Source organism: Antedon mediterranea, chromosome 4 (genome assembly GCF_964355755.1).
Source record: "Antedon mediterranea chromosome 4, ecAntMedi1.1, whole genome shotgun sequence".
NCBI classification, from domain to species: Eukaryota; Metazoa; Echinodermata; class Crinoidea; order Comatulida; family Antedonidae; genus Antedon; species Antedon mediterranea.
In genome coordinates, this window is record NC_092673.1 from 9672659 (window position 1) to 9696207 (window position 23549).

Consider the following 23549-nt stretch of genomic DNA (forward strand, 5'->3'; position numbering starts at 1 on the left):
GCCCTCCAAAATTCGTCCGAGGGCTTTTTACGCGTGATTTTCCCAATGTCTCAAAAATGCCCAAAAAGTTCCTGTCTTTAAATGATTCATAACTTTTGAACCAATGTGTGAATTAACTTCTTTTTTTTTGCATTGCATAAAATGTAATATGTATTTTAGTAAGGTTATTTATATTGACAGGTAGGTAATTCTGAAATACAACATAAAATATTGTTAAAAAATGTTAAAATGTGAAAAAAAAAAATATTGCGTTAAAAAACTGTGTGGGTATTGTTTCTTTTCATTAAATATTATTTTTCGTAAGTATACATTTTTTTAATAATTCTAGTATTTAAAGTTATATTTATAATCATATATTATTTTAATTGATTTTCGAACCGCCAAAAATAAGAATTAAGCCCGTGCTTATTATGTGTTCGATTCCATTTGGAGCGCCGGGCCGAACGTAGACTCGGCCGCGCCTACTACAAGTTAAGTTATATAGGCCCCTAGTACTAGTAGCTACTAAGGTCTAAATAAAAGCCTGACGAAAATTCTGCCTAAGAAATATCGGGAAGAAATTTTTTATTTAACAAAGTAATTACCTCAATGGTATAATTGTAACATGTTGAATTTTATTTCCCTTTCGATAATTCTAACCGAAAGTTGCACTTTGAATTGAAATATACGGAATAAAATTTAGGCCTAGAAACAGCGTAGACATACAACGGCAACACAGGCCAAAGCGCGTTTCGGCCGCCTACATAGAATGGCTTACGGCCGCTGCATAGCAAAATCAAAGCTTCTTAAATTTCTTCGGTACATTTCTTCCTAACGTACTTGCTTTATATAGTAGATTTATAAATATTCCACTTATTAAATAATTTAATAAATCGGTAAAATTGACGTTTCGAAGCAAATATTCCATGAGAGGCGACATTTTTCGACATGCCTCGTGTGCGGCGAAGACTAGTTCAGAAAATGGAACAGTCCACTGCAGGGGTTATCCAATCATTAATTAACGCGCTAATACATGCATACCATGCACATTGTCTGGGCGACGGTAATTTAGTAATAAGCGGAGAACTGAATCCCCCCCGTAAGTAAAATGGTAAACACTGATATTTATGGTAGGGATTATTTTTTTCAGTGGTTGGTCTTGTTGGCCTCTTCGCACGAGGTCCACGCAAAGTCAAATAAAACGATGTGGTTTATCAAACAGAAATATAAATTAGCTTCAATTCAATACTAAATTAGCCAGATTTTGATAATGAGAAAGACTAAAAAATTCAAGTTTTATCGTTAAAATTGACATTTGAGGCGGATGTACATAATAATAATAACCGATTTACATATCAAAATAAAGAGTATTTAAAGCCTGATAACATGCAACAAAAATTACTCCACCACCTATTATGGACCTCGTGCGATCGTGTTTTGAAAATGGGTAGGTGTTTTCCAAAGTTATTTTTAGCGCGCGGATTTCGGCTCGCCGGCTTTTGTACCTCATTTTTAACTCGCGTTTTCTATTAAAATATTTAATAAACATAGATTAAAAATATATGAAAATAATCCCTTAAACAAGATCTTTCCAGACATATAATTTTTATTCACATGTGTATATAAGAAATAGTATATTTTTAACTTCAAAGACACGTCACTTTTTGAAATTTCACGAACGTGTTAAAATCGCGGTAACGAAAATCCGCTTCATTGGGATACCTACTACTACTGTAACTAGGCCTATACGTACTAGCTAGGCGTACCACTTATTTTTAAATTAAACTGTCGGCTGGTAACCCTACCTTTTTAGCTCGCCTAGGCCATTTCACACAGATAGACAACAACCGCCGTCCGTACAGCCGATACTGTAGATGTACACTTGTTCTTTTTTTATAAAAATAAATGTCCCATTTTAACACAACACACAGTAATTAATACTATATACATTTATTATACTTCACAGTAACTCGCATTTTAAATTTGATGAAAACTAGTATTCAAATTCCGTGTGTGGTGCATGCAGCACAGTACACAATACACAATAATCTGAACATTGGGATTTTCCCTCCTAGCTATCGCTTATCGCGTAGCCTACACGTAGCATGTTAGCTTGCGTAAATTACGCCGTGCGAAACATACGAAGTTGCCACGTGTACGAAACGTAGTCTACGCGTCCAAATGTTGCAGTAGTTATTATCTGTACTGTAGTAGTAGTAGAGAGTTCTAGGTAGAATATATACTGAAAAAATTAATTAATAATACTTAGAATAAAAATGTATACTATAATTTCATAAACTCTTTACCACGATGTGGTGATCAACCATGATTAGACAGGCTAAACTAAGAATAGCTATAGGCCTACATTGACAGAGTAGACTGGTTGGTAGGGGGCCTAGTTGTTGTATTGAGGCTGAGTACTGTTTAGGTGGGTGCGTGAGGAAGTGACCTGTGTATAAGACGCACCCAAAATTTAGAGTTGTTGTTGTAGGCTAGCTGTCCAAATAAGCAGGGTCACATACGAATGAGAGAACGTTTATTGTAAATACATAATAGGACACGCTTAAAAAAGAACAACGTTTTTGATTCCATTATGTCATTATCAAGTCCAATGAAGAAATTCTAAATTGCAATTACCGGTAATTATATAACACAAATCAAACCAAATCAAATAACTATAAATCAATCGTAGTCTTTTTAGTTAACTTGTTTTATATTATTGTTGTTTGTTATATTTATGTGTTTAATGCAATACTTTGTAACATTTATATTTTCGCAACGCGGCTTTAGCCAGCTATATCCCCAGATGACTACTCATTCAGAAGCTATATCAAGCGGAAAGCTTATTATCTATGGCTGACATTTTCGATATTTTATAAACTCGACTAATTGATAGGTCCAGCAGATTGGACCCAAAAAACATCTGGGAAAAGAGAGTCTATGAAGGCTCACGGTTGAACAATTTTGGATTCTCGCCCTTTGATTGGTTGACTTGACGCGAATCAACACAAAGTGAAGTCACGATGTACTGAGGACTGCATGTCCAACACACGGGAAAATAATGTATTGAAATTCTTTGAATTTTAGGTTAAATAAACACTCTTTTTTATTTAATAAACATGTAATATCATATTTGATTGAATTTTACAATGTTGATATACAAAATATATCACTAAAAACCGTAATTTTTTAAAGAAATATTTCTTGTTTATTTTAGATTATATAAGGATCACAATGGAAATAAGCTAATAAGCTTTTTGGGGCTATCCTGGAAAATCTTTATAAATGTATTTATTTGTACTTGTAATGTTAGTAATTTATGTTATGTATTTGCATCACAAAGGCGGCGTAATGTTGGAAATAATAATTTTTTAGATTTTTATATATTCATAATCTATATTTAATATTAATAAGCTTTAAAATGAGGCGTTGTTTATTAAAATTCGTTTATTATGAAGAGTTATTAATGAAACATACAAGTCACTTTCTATCTCAGGAAATCTTCATTTTGAGAGAATCAACAATGAAATAGCGATGCTGATTAGCTGGACCTGGCCTAGCCCGCCGATCAATGCGACAAGACTTTCTGCCAAAACTCGCTATTTTCTCCTCAATAACGGCACACTAGTCGAAAATATATCACTTTGTGGTACATAATATTAGATTTCTTATTCAAATATACGGATAAAAATAACGATTAAATTCCAAAAACGTTCATTCGGAAAACTATGGTGGAAGCCATGCTGTTTCATCGTAAAAAAAAGCATCAGTCAATCAAAGAGCGTAATTTATCTTTATAGCCAATCACAGTAAAGGATTCACAAATTCTTGTTAGAAATTTTAGCAACCTAACACCTTAATAATTGGCTAGTACCCTTGATTGTTAAGAATTATGGTAGCTGATATATTTTCGAACAGCTAGGTACCAAACATGACGTGATTCGGGGTAGCGGTTTGTTTACAAAAGTGCCGTAAAGAAAGTTGAGTGAACAAAAATACAATTTCCTAATAGATTTTCAATGGTAACAACTTTAAAATAATATTTGCAAAATACACATATGTGATATTTTTTCATGAACAAGAGTTTGATATGTTAAAGTGTTTATAGTATTGTTTTTTATTGAATTTTACAATGTTAATATACAAAATATATTTCTAAAAATTGCATAGTTCACAATTGCAGACTATGACGCAATTTGTTTACCATACTTATTTTGTGGCTAAAAACAAGTCAGATTTTCACTATTTTGTTAAAATTATAATATTGATCATCAGCCATCAGCCTTCATTAGAAAAGTTCATATTCATTTTGATTCGCTGTAACTGTATTTTGTCTTTATGTCTTTTATGTGTAAACTGACTTTGGGGTTGGGTCAACCGGCTCAGCTACAGTGATTAAGTTCACTTAGGTTGACCCTGGTCTCTCCAATTTCAGTTTTTTTGTTTTGTATATACTTAAATAGACCAAATAAATAATGAAATGAAATGATACAAAATACTAACAGGCAATGTAAACTTTGTTTGAAAAATATTAACTATTAATTTTGCATCATTATCCCTAGAGTTTGTTGGCCAGGTCACTTGGGCCCTGTTTCTGCTGCCAAGAATATACCGTATTTCATACGGTTTTTTTGAATACTTTTTTTTTGGTAGCAGAAACTGCGCTCATAAAAACAATACCGTATTTTGTATACCATATTTTCCCCACAAAATTTGTGGATAAAATACGGTATTACAAATTTATACCGTATTTTTTGTACCCTTTTCTGCTGCCAATAAAAAATATCGTTTATTTTTTACCTGCGACATGAGGTCAAGATCGTGTTTTTATTTTCTTTCACTGTCAGCTGTTTTACACACGTGTATATTCGGCGAAAATGTGGAGTGAAGACGTCACAGTATTTACTATATAAATCTGTGTGGGGAAGGAGAGGAAGCTAAAATAGCCGGCCAACTAAAAGGTAATAAAAGGGACAACCACATTTATAAAGACATTTCTAAAAAAATAAAGCAGGAGTACGGAATAGACTTGTCTCCAAAGCAAGTATAAAACTCAAATCTAAAGAGCCTGCAAAAGCAGTACAACATGGCAAAAGACAATAACTCGGGGAGGGAACAAATTACTTGTCCCCATTACGATGTTTCTCTATCACTAGGGCTAGCTGTTGAAAGTGAGGCGTAAAACTTCCTTTATTGCGACTTTAATTATCGACCAAATAAATGGAAATTTGGGTAAAAAGGATGAAATTTAACACAACCACCCATGAAGTATTGTTAGCAGAAACGGGGTACTAACAAATATGGTATAAAAAATAACGTATTTTGAGCAGTTGCAGCAGAAACAGGCCCTACGACCTATACTAAGGAAATACCCTGGAATTTGTACAGTAAGTATAGTTTAGTTTATGATTGGTTATCCGCAACGAAGTTGCAGGATAACCTCTTGTGATTGTACGAAATCATCATCATCATCATCATCATCAACTTTTTATTGGTTATCCGCAACGAAGTTGCAGGATAACCTCTTGTGATTGTACGAAATCATCATCATCATCAACTTTTTATTCTTCTTCTTTCTTTCTGTATGATTTTTGTGTAACGCTTTTCTCTAAAACTCGCAAACATAACATTTCGGTAACTATGTTAACATTTTGACATTTATGTAACGTCGTCAAGCGAAGCTTTTCATGATGTTTACAATTGCGCAACGTGACGTACGCGCGATTTAACGATTTTCTCGTATCTAACATATGTCGAAAACCAAATAACATTTTAAAGTGAAACTTTGCAAAAGTTTAATTTATATCATGCGCTAACTTTCTGTTGAAAAAAAATTGCGTGTTTTACACAAAGTTACGCGCGCACGCGTATTTAAAATTTCAAAATGCGCAAAATTAATTTATAATCAACTTTCTACGCGTTTTATGTCGTTTTAAGCATGTCAAAAATTCCCACGCGTGCGCACATTTTTATGTGTGCGGTGCGCACGTAGCATTGAAAACGTATTTTTTTCGCGTGATTTATGTTTTTCCAGCCTTTTCTAGCAATTTTACCAAATTTTAAACAATTTCGACTTAAAGATACGTCATACGAGCACGTCGAATTGGGCAATTTGCGCGCGTTTTTTATGAAAAGGTTAAAAAATTCGTTTAAAATATGCCTTTTTTTAAACAGTCGTAATTTCTAAACTAGACGGTCAACTTTTTGTGGATGACATATTCTGGAAGTAGATGAGTTGTAGATATCGGATCAGGTATTAATATGGCTAACCGGACATTGTGACGTCATCGTATGGCCACGCGAATATAAAATTTAGGATTTTTGTATCTTTCGTCATAACTCATCACATTGAATAGAGCGCATCTCCACCTATTCGTTTTCTATTTTCACCCTGATTTTGATATTGTCTAGGTCAATCAACTATCTTTCGCATGAGTTAAAAATATTTTAATTTTTTTGACGTCATCATGCCTAAAAATTTAAATCACGTGTGGCATCAATTTCATCTTTACAGTAAATTTTAATCTGTTATAGCTCGTAAGAATAAAATGTGATAATCACGATTAAAACTTTTTCTGGAAGCTATTGGATTGTAGATACGAAATTATGTAAAAATGTTGCCAATCGGATGTTGTGACGTCATCATATGGCCAGTTAAATGAAAACGGTCGTATTTTCATCTTTTGCGTCATAATTCATTACATTTAAAAGAGCGCGCATCAATATTTCACGTATTCAAATTTCTTCTACACGCTAATACGTTGTTGCTGAGATAATTTCCTTTCGGAATTGCTACCTTCGCGTTTTATTTTAAAACCGTCAACATGTTAAAAATTGCAATAAATAGCAGGTCCCGTAATTTCACCTATTCTACACTGTATGTCACTGTATGTGATATGGATACAGAATATACTGTGTATACTATATATGAATTTAAATAATAAAATTCAGCAATAACAACATATCATATTCTTCAGTTCAGATCATAATGCCAACGTGAACACTTCCTTTTGTCCTCAACCTATCCCCTTAATGTTAATGTTGCACCACTTGCGCGGCGGATAACCAAACTCGTCAAAGTGACGAGTTACATGTCTAGTTCTTCTTCTTTCTTTCTGTATGATTTTTGTGTAACGCTTTTCTCTAAAACTCGCAAACATAACATTTTGTTAACTATGTCAACATTTTGACATTTATGTAACGTCGTCAAGCGAAGCTTTTCATGATGTTTACAATTGCGCAACGTGACGTACGCGCGATTTAACGATTTTATCGTATTTAACATATGTCGAAAACCAAATAACATTTTAAAGTGAAACTTTGCAAAAGTTTAATTTATATCATGCGCTAAATTTCTGTTGAAAAAAAATTGCGTGTTTTACACAAAGTTACGCGCGCACGCACATTTAAAATTTCAAAATGCGCAAAATTAATTTATAATTAACTTTCTACGCGTTTCATGTCGTTTTAAGCATGTCAAAAATTCCCACGCGTGCGCACATTTCTACGTGTGCGGTGCGCACGTAGCATTGAAAACGTATTTTTTTCGCGTGATTTATGTTTTTCCAGCCTTTTCTAGTAATTTTACCAAATTTTAAACAATTTCGACTTAAAGATACGTCATACGAGCACGTCGAATTGGACAATTTGCGCGCGTTTTTTATGAAAAGGTTAAAAAATTCGTTTAAAATATGCCTTTTTTTAAACAGTCGTAATTTCTAAACTAGACGGTCAAATTTTTGTGGATGACATATTCTGGAAGTAGATGAGTTTTAGATATCGGATCAGGTATTAATATGGCTAACCGGACATTGTGACGTCATCGTATGGCCACGCGAATATAAAATTTAGTATTTTTGTATCTTTCGTCATAGCTCATCACATTGAATAGAGCGCATCTCCACTTATCCGTTTTCCATTTTCACCCCGATTTTGATATTGTCTAGGTCAATCAACTATCTTTCGCATGAGTTAAAAATATTTTAATTTTTTTGACGTCATCATGCCTAAAAATTTAAATCACGTGTGGCATCAATTTCATCTTTACAGTAAATTTTAATCTGTTATAGCTCGTAAGAATAAAATGTGATAATCACGATTAAAACTTTTTCTGGAAGCTATTGGATTGTAGATATGAAATTATGTAAAAATGTTGCCAATCGGATGTTGTGACGTCATCATATGGCCAGTTAAATAAAAAAGGTCGTATTTTCATCTTTTTCGTCATAATTCATTACATTTAAAAGAGCGCGCATCAATATTTAACGTATTCAAATTTCTTCTACACGCTAATACGTTGTTGCTGAGATAATTTGCTTTCGGAATTGCTAACTTCGCGTTTCATTTTAAAACCATCAACATGTTAAAAATTGCAATAAATAGCGGGTCCCGTAATTTCACCTATTCTACACTGTATGTGATATGGATACAGATTATACTGTGTATACTATATGAATTTAAATAATAAAATTCAGCAATAACAACAGATCATATTCTTCAGTTCAGGTCATAATGCCAACGTGAACACTTCCTTTTGTCCTCAACCTATCCCCTTAATGTTAATGTTGCACCACTTGCGCGGCGGATAACCAAACTCGTCAAAGTGACGAGTTACATGTCTAGTTATATTTTTGTTCTGTAGAGTAGGACAGACTATATTCATATTATACAAAATGTTTACTATTAATTATTAAGCAAAAATAATTGGTAATAAATCATAAAGAAAGAACAATAATTAAAACTGTTACGTCAACTGGAGCAAAATATTTCTTGTTTATATAATTTTCAAGAATTTAAATTTCGTAATTGTAATCATAATTATTCATTTATTTCAATTTCGAGTGCCTACATAGTCATAGATAGGTCTAATGCTAAATTGATTATTAAGGAAGAATACAAAAATTGTGAACTAAATTATTACTTTAATATAAACTATAATATTAACACGTTATAATTGTTTCCCTTTTGATTATTCTAACCATAAGTTGTATTTTAAATTGAAATACGGAATAAAGTTTTTGCCGCCAAATCGGTCGGCAAAATTGTTGTTTTTAAGCAAACATTCTACTAAAATATTTAACAAATTAATATAGAATAAAAAAATAAATAAATAAACCCTAAAAAAGGTTCTAAATTTTAATTTACATGGGTACTTCAAAGACATGTACCGTACCTTTTTAAAATTTTACAAACTTGTTTGAATTTGTTAATGAAATTGCGCTTCATTGGAATACGTAATGTTTTTATACAGGTGGCAAATACAGAACAAATGAGTGAATACTGCCCATTATTACAAACTCCAGGGGAAAACAAAAGAACTATTTTTTGAAGTTTTTTCCTGATTGATATAGAACAATAGTACTTTGGTTGAGGCAAATGATTTAAGCTTTCACAAGCAAACACAAAGGTATGATAAATTTTCATTGATTTCATTTTTATTTATTGGGTGAAATGAAGTGAAAAAACAATACCAATACAGATGATTATGAATACTTTCCATTACTACATAACATTTCAGAGTGTTTCTTTTGTCAAGCATACTTTAATATTACACTTGCATAATTTACTATACAGTAAATTTGAATATAATCCTAGTTACCGTATATTTCGGTGTATAAGTCGCACCTGTGTATAAGACGCACCCCCTAACTGAGAGTAAAATATCGGTATTTTTTATATCGTCGATGTATAAGACGCACTTTATATTTCATCAAAACAATGTTTTTTTTAAATTGTAATCAATATTATTGTAATAATACATTGTTATATCTACAACGGAGTCCTTTATTTAGGGTTTTTCTTACCTAGGCTCGGCCGCAAACTTGTTATTCATGAGTTTCGCCGCAACATCGAGTGCATGACCGTGTGTTACACGCACGTGTGGGCTAGCCTCGCTCAATCATTTCGAGAGGGCGCACGTTTTCACGGACAATCGTATTCGATTAGTATCTATGTATCCGAGAAGTGTATACGCTAGGTCCATGCTATAATCAACTGGAGAATATACTAGTCGAATACCATAGACCATGTGGCTGCCAAGAAGGGCTTGCGCTGGGGGTACGGCGGTCGGCAATCGTGCGTATAACTATAAACAAATACTAGGCCTAGTAGTAGGCTAGGCCTATTCCAATCGTAAACGTTTACAAATGAAATTTTATCGGAGCACCTAAAACAGCTCCATAATGAACAAATCTTTTCATCATATTTAGTATAACATACATCACGCTAAAATGCCTTGAAAACTAGGCAGAAGCAGGTTGCCGTTACGTTAGTACACTGTAGTTAGCCTAGGCCTAGCCAACGAGGTGACGATATGTAGGCTACAATCTGTGTGGTGTGAGGCATAATGTTCGGTGTATAAGACGCACCCTTAATTTTGAGGTCAAATTTGCGTGTCAAAAGTGCGACTTATACACCGAAATATACGGTATATCATAATTAGGCTCCCGTTTTCAGATATATGCAAAAGAGAGTAAGAAGCCATGTGTCAAATAAAGAATCATGAATTTACTTTGAGATGTTTGTATCCAGCTAATAATACACCAAGTGCGGAAAATTGAATGATTGGGCAGTAGTGTGTAAATACTGGGTTACAGTACCGATCCCGATCAAAATCTCCCTGACGGAATGGGAGAATATTAATAGGCTACGCGCACTAAGGCAAAAATGTCCTTCGCCAAATTGGAGAAAGGCCAAACATTTTCTTTCGCCAAATCAATTTATGTTTAGCAAATAAAAATTAGTAATTTTGATATAAAATACAAATTATTGTTTAAAATCAATGTATATCTATTGTTTTGTAATATTTATATAATTAATAAACTCGTTCCAGTCAATCCAGAAACAAAAAATACATTCTAAAAATAGTATCAGAACGTTCACTCGGTCGTTCAAAAAGAGTGCCGTGCCGACAGACCGTAATTAATACAGACCTAGTTTTTTTTTGTCACATGGCATGAAATAAAATACTCTGTTTTATCGCATGTTTTTTTTTAAACTCGTGTACCTAGATTTTATGTCACATGACATGAAACGTAATACTCTCCCTAAACTCTTCCCACGACTCTCACATGTTCATAATAATAATTTAATGTTAAAGATGTATTGTCCCTTGAAACAAAACAAAAATGAAGGTCAAAATATTCTAAATTTAAATTGGCCATATCAAAGTAATATTAAAGTTATTCACTTTAAGTCGAAAATTCGAGCCAAAAACAACAAGTTTACGTAATTAACAGTTAAATTAATTTGATTACATTTCGTCTGGAAAATCGTCGCGAACGAAAGTAAACAAACATTTCAAACCACGAGTATGCATTATGCATGATGCTAATTAGGATTGTTTACAACTCGTCACGGATGAGAAGGTATTTTCACAAATATCACGAAGAAGTTTTATGGTTATGCATACGGAGTAGCCACACAAGCGCGTTACATTATGAGATATGTTTTGATCGAAAACTTTGACTGGATGGAAGTTATTTTTGGAACAAAAAAACGTCTGTATTTCAGTTAAATGATTTTTTTTTTCAAGTAATTTTTGGTGAAAGTTAATAACTATTATGATACTTCAGAATGAACTACTTTTTTTTTAAATCTTTTATTTTTTTATTTTTTTGGAATTAGTCAAAGGGACAATACATCTTTGAGATTAATATCTTAACATGGAATATATATTTTGTTGGTGTCCTAGCCTAGGTTTTTTTTCTGTTTTTTATAATTCGCTAATCCAAGGTAGGATTCGCCGCCCGCCGAAACTAGTATAGCCTCTGATCAACTCTCTCTGTTTGAGCCGAGGCCCACGGCCCCGGTTTCGTCTCATCAGCAGATATCCGGCCAAGTTAGGATAACCGATATTTACTAAAGTCTACGAACCACGAATTGGTCATGTGATTCAAAATGACTAATCCAGAACAATAATTATTACCAATTAAGGGCGTCTTAAAATAACAACAAATATGGCGGCTCCCTCGCTGACGCACGTTGTTCTGACTATTTTTAGAGAGCAGCTACTAGAGTAGGTAAGCGTAACTAATAGTAGGCTAGGGTATTTTATTACAATATACGGTGCTTTCGGTGGCAAGATATTTGTACTTTATTGTGTACTGTGGGGTGGACTTAACTAGCTCTAGGCCTTCAAAATGTATGATAATTTGCTTTCGCCATTTTGGCGAATGATGCCCAAATGAGACCTTCAGGACTCGGCGAACGGCTAGCGCGCACGTAGATAGGTATCCCAATGAAAGCGCACAGAGGGGTATCACTTTTGAAATAACAAAATTCAAATAAGTTTGTTTGCCCTACACGCCCGCCCCTAAATCGCCGAAATCTAGGGGCGGAGTTTTTAAAAAAGTTTTTTATTTTGAATTTTTTTTAATGAATTTCGCTTTTGCTTAGTTTTAGAGCTAAAGCTAAAGAGGCCGTATGCGCCAGGCCTAAGCCTAGGTACTAGTAGTTAGTACTAGGCCTATTAGTAGGCCGAATACCCAGTAGGCCTATACTATTATTGTTTACTAAGAAAATATACACATTCATCGTTTAAATATCCACAAACAAAGCATAACTCAATAACTATTTCCGTTTTGAACTCCAATGTTTTATTTACCTACGAACGACGTTGCGCCTACTTTGCATTGCCAATTGATTGTATTGAGCGAACATAGAGAAAAGCGCCATATCTTTTTAACAAAAATAGTCGAGTCAACTACGCCCTCTATCTATTTTATGTTGAAACTTCAACGCTTGTTTTTAGAATCTAGAGATATTAATAAGACAATAGGAAGCTCGTAAAGCTAGGTTACTTATTCCTTATTCGACATTCGTCAATGGAAGTTGGTTCCTTATTCGACGTTCGGCATTCGCTAGGCTAGACCAAAATTTTGAAATTGATAATTTCCCAGCGGTAAATATGCCGTGCGCCACAAACCAATCTCCTGCTGTTACTTATATATTCATTCGTGAAGTTGGTTCCTTATTCGACGTTCGCTAGGCAGCGGCCGACCGGCTGGGCCAAATTCGTACCAAAGTAGACGTACCGGGCCGGGCCGGGTACACATTGACGTAGAATGGTCCTGGCATTCCAGAAATGTGCCACTTTCCTCAAATACGTGTTTTAAAGCAATTTAAAATATGTGTTTATTCTGTATCTTGTTACTAAAACCTTAATAATTCCGATAAATACACAGAAAAATAGCGAAAGATACAATTTTCAGTAACATTTAAAAAAAAAATAATGTTTCCACCCGCCCCTCCCTAACAATTTTCGGGCATGGAGGGCAAACTTTTTTTTTTTTTGGCCTTATAGCTAAATCTATATTGAAATCGATAAAACATAGATTACAAACGTATTGTGCATGATAATTGTGCGAACTACATTTTAAAATGGTGCATGAGGCGTAAATCCCGTTCAGAATTTTAAAGATTCAACCATTATAACCCGGTGAATATTGTAGTGAGTAAAATATTGTTACTGTAAAATACGCGCTAGTTTGTTGTGACGTTTTCCGTTTAATACACTAATTCACCCTATCAGCGAATGGTATGTTCCATATTTTGAACACGTTGTCAAGTTGAGCCGCCGGTAATTTCTATGAAACGGCCAGTGCGTCTTTTACGACATTTCGCATAGTGATAGAGTGGTGTCCTAGTAGGCCCTACATAAGTTCATGGTCTTTAGGTATATTGTGTCGTGAAAATAAATAATAAATACATACTACAATTTTGTTGGTTTGAAACAGCAAAGGAAAGTAGTCATATTTAATAATTTAATTGTTTTTAATCTTTCAAGGTTCCATAATATTTTTCTCGCGTGTATGCCTACCACGTAATATCACGTTGTCTCTCAGGACTAATAGAGTATTGATATTCTTCGAATGAGGTTAAATAATTATTATTTTTTATTTACTATCTTTTAATATCATATTTTATTGAATTTTACAATGTTAAAAATATTTTACTAAAAAACGGTGATTTTATGCAATTATTTTACTTCAACTGCCGCCTGAGGGGACATGTTTACGTCATTTTTGGCTAAAAACGATCATTTTCGGTCATGTTTTAGGCCTTATATTTTGGAATCTACAAGTCAGATATTCATAATTATTTCTCTTTAATTATAATATTTAATAATATATACTAAAAACCGTGATATATAAACTTTGGAATATACATCGTTATATCTAATAATTAATATAAATAGAACTTCTATTAAATAGAAACAAGCACCGGCGAAAGTAAGCATTTGGCGTTTCATAGAAAATAACGTTTTTCTGGCGGCGCCTCAACTTGTCGGCGGCTCAACTTGGCCTAATCCTGCATGGGGAGGGCCATAAGAAAGCTTTACATTTCACACATGCATTGTATACGGTCAAAATATTTTTATACCTCCATGGTCAAACCATGGAGCTGGATGGTCAAACCTTACCTGCCGCTGAAAAAGGGGCCTGGTTTGCCATGTTTATGATATTTCGTGTGCTAATCGAGTCGAATGCAGTTTTAATGATGCACTCTTGGCGTTCCATATCTGTTCGTTTGTTCGTGTCGACACATTCAGTATCAAATGGCGATTTTTCTGTATTTTTTCAATCAATTGCTTGCTTGCGAGTATTATATAAGGTATGGTTTAAAGATCTTTGGTTATGTTCGGCTTCGGGATGTTATACCATACTTAGGCCTAGGCTAGGCTAGGCTATTATAGGGGTCGTCGGTTTCGTGTTATGGGTCGTCCAATTCTAGGTCGTCCAATTCGAGGTCGCCCGGGTCGTTGGGGTCGTCCAATTCGAGGTCGTCGCTTTCTACACACCCATTTTTCGACACATAATTTACCAAAGGGGAGACATTTCATCAATGCGTTGACCGGCGACTAAAACGCGTCAGTCGCTAAGTGTAACGCGTTTCGCGACGTATTGTACACTAATAACCCCTAAGTTACTGAAAAACTGTAATTTGTTAAAAAACACTATTTTCTGACCGATTTTTTAGAAATGAGTTTTTGGAAAATATTTCCGTATTTTTCCTGTTTTTTTTTTTTGTAATCACTTTCAATTAAACATACTTAAACATAATATAAGCTGAGAAAGTCTGAGTGTAGCTCCACTTTAAAAAATTTTTTTTTTCATATTACACATCTCAGTAGTTCAAAAGTTACAGGTCATTGAAAAATTGCAGTTTTTAATTTTTTAGGGAATTCCAGCAAAAATGGGCGCAAAATGCCTTCGGACCAACTTTGCATTCCATAAATTTTAAAAATAGGTTTCATTGAGGCTCCAAAAAAAATAGAGTTGTACAACTTTGTGATATCTATAGGTTTACTTTAACAAAATTAAAAACTTTTAACTGATTATTGTAAAAGTTATCACATTTTAAAAATGCTTCAAATTTTAACTGCAAAAAACACCATTTTTAGGCAAAAAATCATATATTTTTTTACCACTTTAAATAACCATAAATTTAGAACGGGTAATCAGATTTCAATAATTTAAATTGCAAAATGCTAATTACATTAAGTTCTTTATGGTTAACTGAAAGAAAAAGTAAAAAAATTAATCTGAATTTTTTCATTGGGATACCTAATAATAAATGTAATTGACAATGATGTTTTATATGATTGGTTTCAAGGTAGTGGAGAACATATGGATATTAGTGTTAATTAGAGGAGTGGAATACAAGAGAGCAGTGATACTCAAGGTCCTCGTGTATTTCCGTAGGATTTTAATGCCCAAAGTCAGATTTCACCTGATTTCACTTTAGTATGGTGCTAGGACACCAAAAATGCTAGGTAACAAATTTTCACGATCCCATAACCACGGTAACAGCCCAAAGATCAAAATGGCGCCCAATTGGCCGCATCTCCGTAACCCTTTGGATATCAACAAGATATTGGTATCAAAATACTCGGAGCATATATATTTATATTCACTGATTATGGAACATTTTGACGAAATGTAATAGGAAATGCAATTTTTCTGCACTATTGACCATTGACCTTGACTTGCACTGTATCTAAAAAACTGATCTTCATAAATAAATAAAAAATCTTCCAATGCTAACATTGACTGCCATTTTTTAGTCATATTGCCAAGAGATTGTTATTTATTTATTTGAGGCATGGCCTCACAAAATCAGCATAGTGTCGGAAATAATAATTTTTTAGATTTTTATATATTCGTAATCTATATTTAATAAGCTTTAAAATGAGCCGTTGTTTATTAAAATTGGTTTATTATATGAAGAGTTATTAATGAAAACATATGAGTCACTTTCTAGCTGAGGGAATCTTCATTTTGAGAAAATCAACAATGAAGTAGCGACGCCGTTTAGCTTGGCCTAGCCTAGCCCGCCAATCAACGCGACAAGACTCTCTGCCAAAACTCGCTATTTTCTTCTCAATAACGGCAAACTAGTCGAAAATATATCACTGTGTGGTACATAATATTATATTTTTTGTTATTTCTTTAAAATATATGGATAAAAATAACGATTAACTTCCTAAATATTCACAAAATGTATAAACGTTCATTCGAGAAACTAAGATCAAAGCCATGTTGTTTCATCGTAAACAAAAGCCAACTATAGCCAATCACAGTCAAGGATTTACAAATTCTTGTTAGAAATTTCAGCAACCTAACACCTTAATAAAACCAATTTCCATTGGCTAGATTAAAAATTGTTGTTAAAAATTATGTTAGCTGATATATTTTCGAACAGATAGGTACCAAACATGACGTGATTCGGGATAGCGGTTTGTTTACAACAAGTGCCATAAACAAAGTTGATTTTTGAGTGAACAAAAATACAATTTCTTAATGATTTTCAATGGAAACGACTTAAATAATTGCAAAATACACATACTTGTCATATTTTTTTATGAACAAGAGTTTGATATGTTAAAGATAAGTGTTAATACTATCGTTTTTTTTATTGAAATTTTAAAATGGATAGGTTAGGCTGTTTTTCACATTCTGAACTTCAAGGCTAAATATCTCAAAAGTTTGGATTGCGACTCTGCGCCGCTTTTGTGATGCCAGGCCTCATTTATTTATTTATTTATTCAAGATCCAACAGTGTAAAGAAAAAAACACCAAAACAGGATCGCCATAAAATATACATTTGATTTACATAAAAAAGAACAAGGAACAAACAGATTTATATATTATTCAAAATGACATTAAAAGCAGAAGTATTACAACTAAAAATATCGATGTAAGGAAACATTTGAACTACACTATTATTTTTACATACATTAACACGAGAAAACTGCACTTTTAAAAGATTATTAATAGGAAGTTTACGCACAGGGACACAAAAATAGAAGTGACCACGAGGTTTTTAATGTTTACAGCATTTTATGATCTCCTTCAAGCTACTGTACTAAATGATTTTAGTTTCATTTTTTTTCAAGGAGTCCACAACCTGATTTGCTCACAAACTTCAAAAAGCTTCAACTCCTTTTTTTATTTAAATACAGATTTTTTTTCTTTACATTCAAATTAATTAGGGTCTGTTTCTGCTGCATAACGCAATTTAACCGGTTATTTTAAAATAGATTAAAAATAGATAACAATAACAAGACCGCGTACGCGTTTCTACTCAATTTGTGCTCCGAAATAACCGGTTAAATCTGTGGGTGGTCGTCGAGCAAAACGTCATCATTACCCAAAATGCAATACACTCAGACGGAAGTAGTAAGTTGGCTGTTTGTTTACATCGACGTCAGTACACACGTGTGTGATATCGCCGAACATCTCAAACATGTTAAAATAATAAAATATTGTCTCCAGGTCTACAAGTTTTGTTTTTTGTGAAGCCTACTTACCATCGCTAATTTACATTAATTCTCATGGCGCCTTCAATAACATGGGGAGGGTAGTGCAGTGCCTGATCGCCTAGGATAATTATTATCTTGCCTAATTCCCTTCCCACCTAAACGACTGTTGTCTTTCGCGGGCGCGGTCCTACTGAACACCAAACGGAAAAAAAACGAGACTCAGAATGTTGCAATACCTACCAAACAAGAATAGATAATTGTTAATTAATTATGAAACCCAACTTTTATAGCAAAAATCATCCGAATTTATGTTAAAAACGATGAGTTTAGCTACAAAAACTGAAATCAAACGAGAGTCATAGAATATCGCACGCACATAGTGCCTTTTCATAGAACAATGAGTATTGAACATTATTTCGTATATTTATGTACTAAAATGAATAATAACCCATTTCTATGCTTAATAAAATTATATTTAATATATTATCAAAGGCTCTGATAACCTTTTTCTAAAAAATTATATTATGTAAAACGATAAAAGTAAGATTGTTCATTTATTAAAGGCACTAAGGGCATGCCATAAATATGCTTGTTTGGTTTCAGTTTTTGTTGCTAAATTCATCGTTTTTAACATAAATTTTTGAGATATTTTTGAGATAAAATGTGGGTTTTCATAATTAATTAACCATTATCTATTCTTGTTTGGTAGGTATGCAACATTCTTTTGTCCCTTTTGTTTCCGTTTGGTGTTTATAGGACCATAGGCCTACCGTTCGCGAGCGTGTATTGAAGCCTCAAATTGTTTAGCTTGGGTAGTTCGGAACTTCACCCCGAATTCCTTTTTTACTTTCGCAAAAATGCTCTTATATTATCTGTGAATCTTTTCTATTGCCTGCCATCCTTCCCCGCACTTTCTCTTCCCCCAACAACTGAATAACATATCTTGTGATTTCATTTATCCACATAAATGTTCACTTCTTCGTTCGACTGTCAAAACCATGAGGAAAACACACATGGTACGCGACGGTATCTGACCCGGGGTCACAACTGTCAATCAAATAACCGTTATTTCGTGTTGCAGCTAAGAATTACTCAGCGATAACCGGTTTTGCGCTGCGTTTTAACCGGTTAACACAAATTTGTCCTGTTTCTGCTGCCAAGAAAATGGAGTTAATTTATTCACACCGATTTTAATTTATTCACACCGATTTTAACCGGTTATTTTTATGCAGCAGAAACAGGCCCTTACATTCTTTTATTCTATGTTTATTGGGTCATCTACAGTACATCAAGCCAAGCTGGTCCATTTGAGTTAGATGGCAATGTATCAGACGAGCATATAAATGAAAACCAGTCATGGGCAAAACAAATCTGCAAGATATACCCTAATAATATGTGTTATAATTACCATCAAATCTCACTCTGGCATTTACTACTTGTATTGTAGCCAAATGCGAAATCTAAGTAGGCTACGATCGTTTTGCCAATTGCGAGCGCGCTATTATTAGAGTGTCATTTCCGGCCAAAGGCCCCACCATGTAAGCTCAAATATGCGATGTTGGGTTGCGAGAATTCCCAAAATAGGATCATGGAGTCGTGGCAAAAAGGGTTGCAGAATGCTGATTTAATGGACAAAGGATTCGTCAAGCAAGTATACAATACATTTCATAAAAAATTACCTTTTTTATTCCAATTCGAACATTAATTTAGCGATCAATCCTCCCACGGCGCCAGGCGTGTCGATCGCTGTGAGGAGGAATTTTATCATAAGGTTTATCGCAAATAGCTTCTACAATGCATGATGGGAAGGGGTTGGGAGCAAACGTCACAACGTGTACGTACATGATTTGTTGTTTGTACGTACGCGTCGTGACGTTTGCTCCCAAATCCTTCCCACCATACGTCGCGCACGCTATTTGCGATAAACCTTATTGTTTTTAATAAGGCTGAGTAGGGCCTACACTAGCTAGCATTTTCGGTCGGTTGCAATTTATTTTAATATTTTAATTACACCTGAACAAACAATATAAATAATAATCAGGGTTCGTAAATGTTTCAAAGAATACACAATTAGAAGTTTATTGTAACTATTTTATTTTAATTTTTTCCATATTTAGGCTCTGGGGTAGCACTAACATTTCATTTTGTTTAGCCATTTGGCGAAAGTCAAAATATTTTTTTTAGTCAAATCAGTTTATCTATAGCCAAAATGGCTAAAGTCAAATTTTATTAAATTTAGCCAAATGAATCGGTTTTTAGCCAAAATTTAAAATTGTTGAAATATAATGGTAAAAACATTTTAATCAATTTATCTATGTCAACAGGTCTATACACTGTTCCCTGAACATTTTTGTAAGGTATTGAGATAAAGAACCATACCTAAATCACTCTGTATGATTAAAAAAATAAATATTCTTTTTGTATTTTATTTTACATGATCAAAACAAATTGTTCAAATTGTTTTTAATCATACAGCATTCATACAGTTATCAATTTAATAAGAAACATTTTACATTTTTCTGAAATCCCCTGAACGCTATGTTACTTTTGTTTTTTACGCTTGGCTGGTCATTTTTGTGTGACGGCTTCCATCGCGTACCAGGCGAAAATCGTGTCCTAGACTTCACGGTCACTCAGCATCACCGCCGCGCAGCGGGTTAATGTTTTTAAATTGGGTATGCTCAAGAGGTGCGAAAGTGCACAACCGCCGGCCTAGGCCTACAAAATCATGTACAACAACGGTATATCAAGGCTGCGCCGAAGCGTTTCTGGCAGGGCGAGAAATTTATCCCGATTATTTATTTACACACAACACAACACAGAAGCCGGCGGCCGACACCCCACTCAGATGCACGTGTGTGTTTAGCTAAATCCCCGTTAGACTCTACCATTTCCCGCATGTTGTTTTGTTTACACTGACGCACGAGGGAAGTTTATTACGGGTAAAATATGAAACTACATTAAATTGAAAGACTCTAAAATGCATAACGCATACATTTTTGATTTCGATAAGATTAAATTCATCGAAGATACTATAATGACATAACTAAGCCTAGACCAGGCCTGATCGACTGTAAACAATATCACCTCTAACCAGGCAATATCTTATATATGAACTTATATCAATTATATTCTTATTATTGTTTCTGAAAATGTTTTCATGAGATGAAATGATTCAAATTGTAATGATACATACAGTTTTTCTAAAAGTTGTTGAGTACATTCAGTTCTGAACAGATCCTTTACATCAAGCTGTCTAATCTTTTTTGCAAGTTGACGAACATGTCGACTCAATTTATTGTACCTGTAAAAAAAATCCATTTCAGTACAGTATTATTACACCAGGTAGGAGTGAGATTTAATGAAAACCGCTTATCTCAGATTAATTGCATATTACTATTTACGCCGTTGCTAAAGGTACGGTACCGTATCCATGCTTTTAAAAACTAAAGATACGGCAATTATCGAGGGCGCTTCCGTTTGCTAAAAGTACGGTAAAATTGCATTCCTAAAACTCGTACCTAAATATAAAATTCGTTCCTAAATATAAAACTCGTTCCTAAATATTAAACTCCTTCCTAAATATTAAAAACCTAACCCTCTAAATAATCTCTCTTAAATTAAAAACTAAAAAAAAAAATAAAAAAAAGACGTCAAGAAGAGTATCGAACCTCCAACCCCTTAAGCCAAAGCCTCATCACATGCCCACTAGGCTACACAGCTGGCTTGCAGGAAACCAATGCAATAACCTATTTGATTAACATCCACATTACATAGCGCCCTCCATAATTACCGTACCTTTAGTTTTTAAAAGTATGGATACGGTACCGTATCTTTAGCCATAACGTACTATTTAACCCTCTTATTACCATAGGAAGGTCTAGTGCAAACAAGCAAAATAAAACCATAGTAACACACACAGTAAGAAATTTGCGATTCAAATGGCGACCAAAAATGGTTAACACGTATTTACAGTATTGCAATACTACCGTATATTTCGGTGTATAAGTCGCACTTTTGACACGCAAATTTGACCTCTAAATTAAGGGTGCGTCTTATACACCGAACATAAATGCCTCACCACACAGAGTGTACATATCGTTACCTCGTTGGCTAGGCCTGAGTAGGCTAGGCCTAGCTACAGTGTACTAACGTAACGGCAACCTGCTTCTGCCTAGTTTTCAAGGAATTTTAGCGTGATGTTATACTAAATATGATGAAAAGATTTGTTTATTATGGAGCTGTTTAAGGCGCTCCGGTAAAATTTCATTTGTAAACGTTTACGATTGGAATAGTATTTATTTATAGTTATACGCACGATCGCCGTACCCCCAGCGCAAGCCCTTCTTGGCGGCGGCCACATGTTGTACGGTATTCGACTAGTATATTCGCCAGGTGATTATAGCATGGACCTAGCGTACACACTTCTCGGATACATAGATACTAATCGAATACGATTGTCCGTGAAAACGTGCGCCCTCTCGAAATGATCGAGCGAGGCTAGCCCACACACGAGCGTGTTACACACACGGTCATGCACTCGATGTTGCGGGTGCGAAACTCATGAATAACAAGTTAGAAACAACTTGTTGAGGCCCCGGTTGAGGCTGGGCGCGGCCGAGTCTAGGTAAGAAAAAACCTAAATAAAGGACGCTGTTGTAGATATAACAAAATATATTATTACAATAATATTGATTACAATTTTTAAAAAAACATTGTTCTGATGAAATATAAGGTGCGTCTTATACATCGACGATATAAAAAATACCGATATTTTACTCTCAGTTATAGGCTAGTCAATCTAGCATTTTGAGTGAAACAAATTGCAACCAGAGATTTTTTTTTTTAAATGGTTACATATGATAAGGTGATTATTTTTTGAGCATCACACCTCTGACACTCATCCCGAAGGTATGCAAATTAGCTTAAATATGCAAATTAGGGTGAAATTACAGGGTTACCATATCTTAAAAACTACTAATCGTAGACAGTTCATTTTTGCACAGTCTGGTTCAGAATATATATATTTATATTTGCTCTAATGAGACATTTTACATAAAAATGTCCGGAAGTACCAAATTTTGACCCTTGACCCCATTTCTCAATATTTACATAAATATGTGATTAAAATGTCTGTAGAGACTTTATTTTGGACTCAATGACTTGGATATTGTTTTTCAATACCCACCATAGAACTGTATTATAATTCCTAAAATCACAACTTCGTCATGCACTTCGAAAGTATGCAAATTAGTAGTACAAGTAATATTAAATATGCAAATTAGGGAGTGAAATTACAGCGTTGCCATATCTCGAAAACCGCTAATGCTAGAGTGTTGATTTTTTCACTAAAATATTTAAAATGTATATATTTATATTTGCTGTAATGAGACATTTTACAAAAAATGCCCGGAACTATGACATTTGACCCTCGACCCCATTTCTCAATATTGCATATTATAATGAAAACTAAAATGTCTGTAGAGACTTTGTTTTGCCCTCAAATGACTCGGATACAGGTTTCTAATAGCCAACATAGGAATGTTTAGTAAATCTCAAAATCACACCTGTATCACTCACCTTCAAAGTATGCAAATTATTAGTACAAGTTACATGAAATATGCAAATTAGGGGGTGAAATTACAGGTTCCTATATGTATCGAAAACCGCTAAGGTAGAGAGTTGATTTTTTCAAAAACTTGTTCAGAATGTACATATTTATATTTGCTCTAATGAAACATTTTACGAAAAAATGACCGGAAATACAACAATTGACCCTTGACCCTATTTATCAATGTTTGCATAC

At 34.1% G+C, this 23549-nt stretch overlaps 1 protein-coding gene across 2 annotated transcripts in view; it reads right to left on the reverse strand.

Annotated features, from left to right (window-relative positions):
• The window catches only part of LOC140046571 (U3 small nucleolar ribonucleoprotein protein IMP3-like), a 105940-nt gene that overhangs the window by 62317 nt on the left and 20074 nt on the right, over positions 1-23549 (reverse strand). For both annotated transcript variants that reach the window (XM_072091270.1, XM_072091269.1), the window contains exon 2: positions 20940-21047. In XM_072091270.1, the coding sequence (XP_071947371.1) occupies positions 20940-21047 (108 nt within the window). The remainder of the gene's footprint in view (positions 1-20939; positions 21048-23549) is intronic.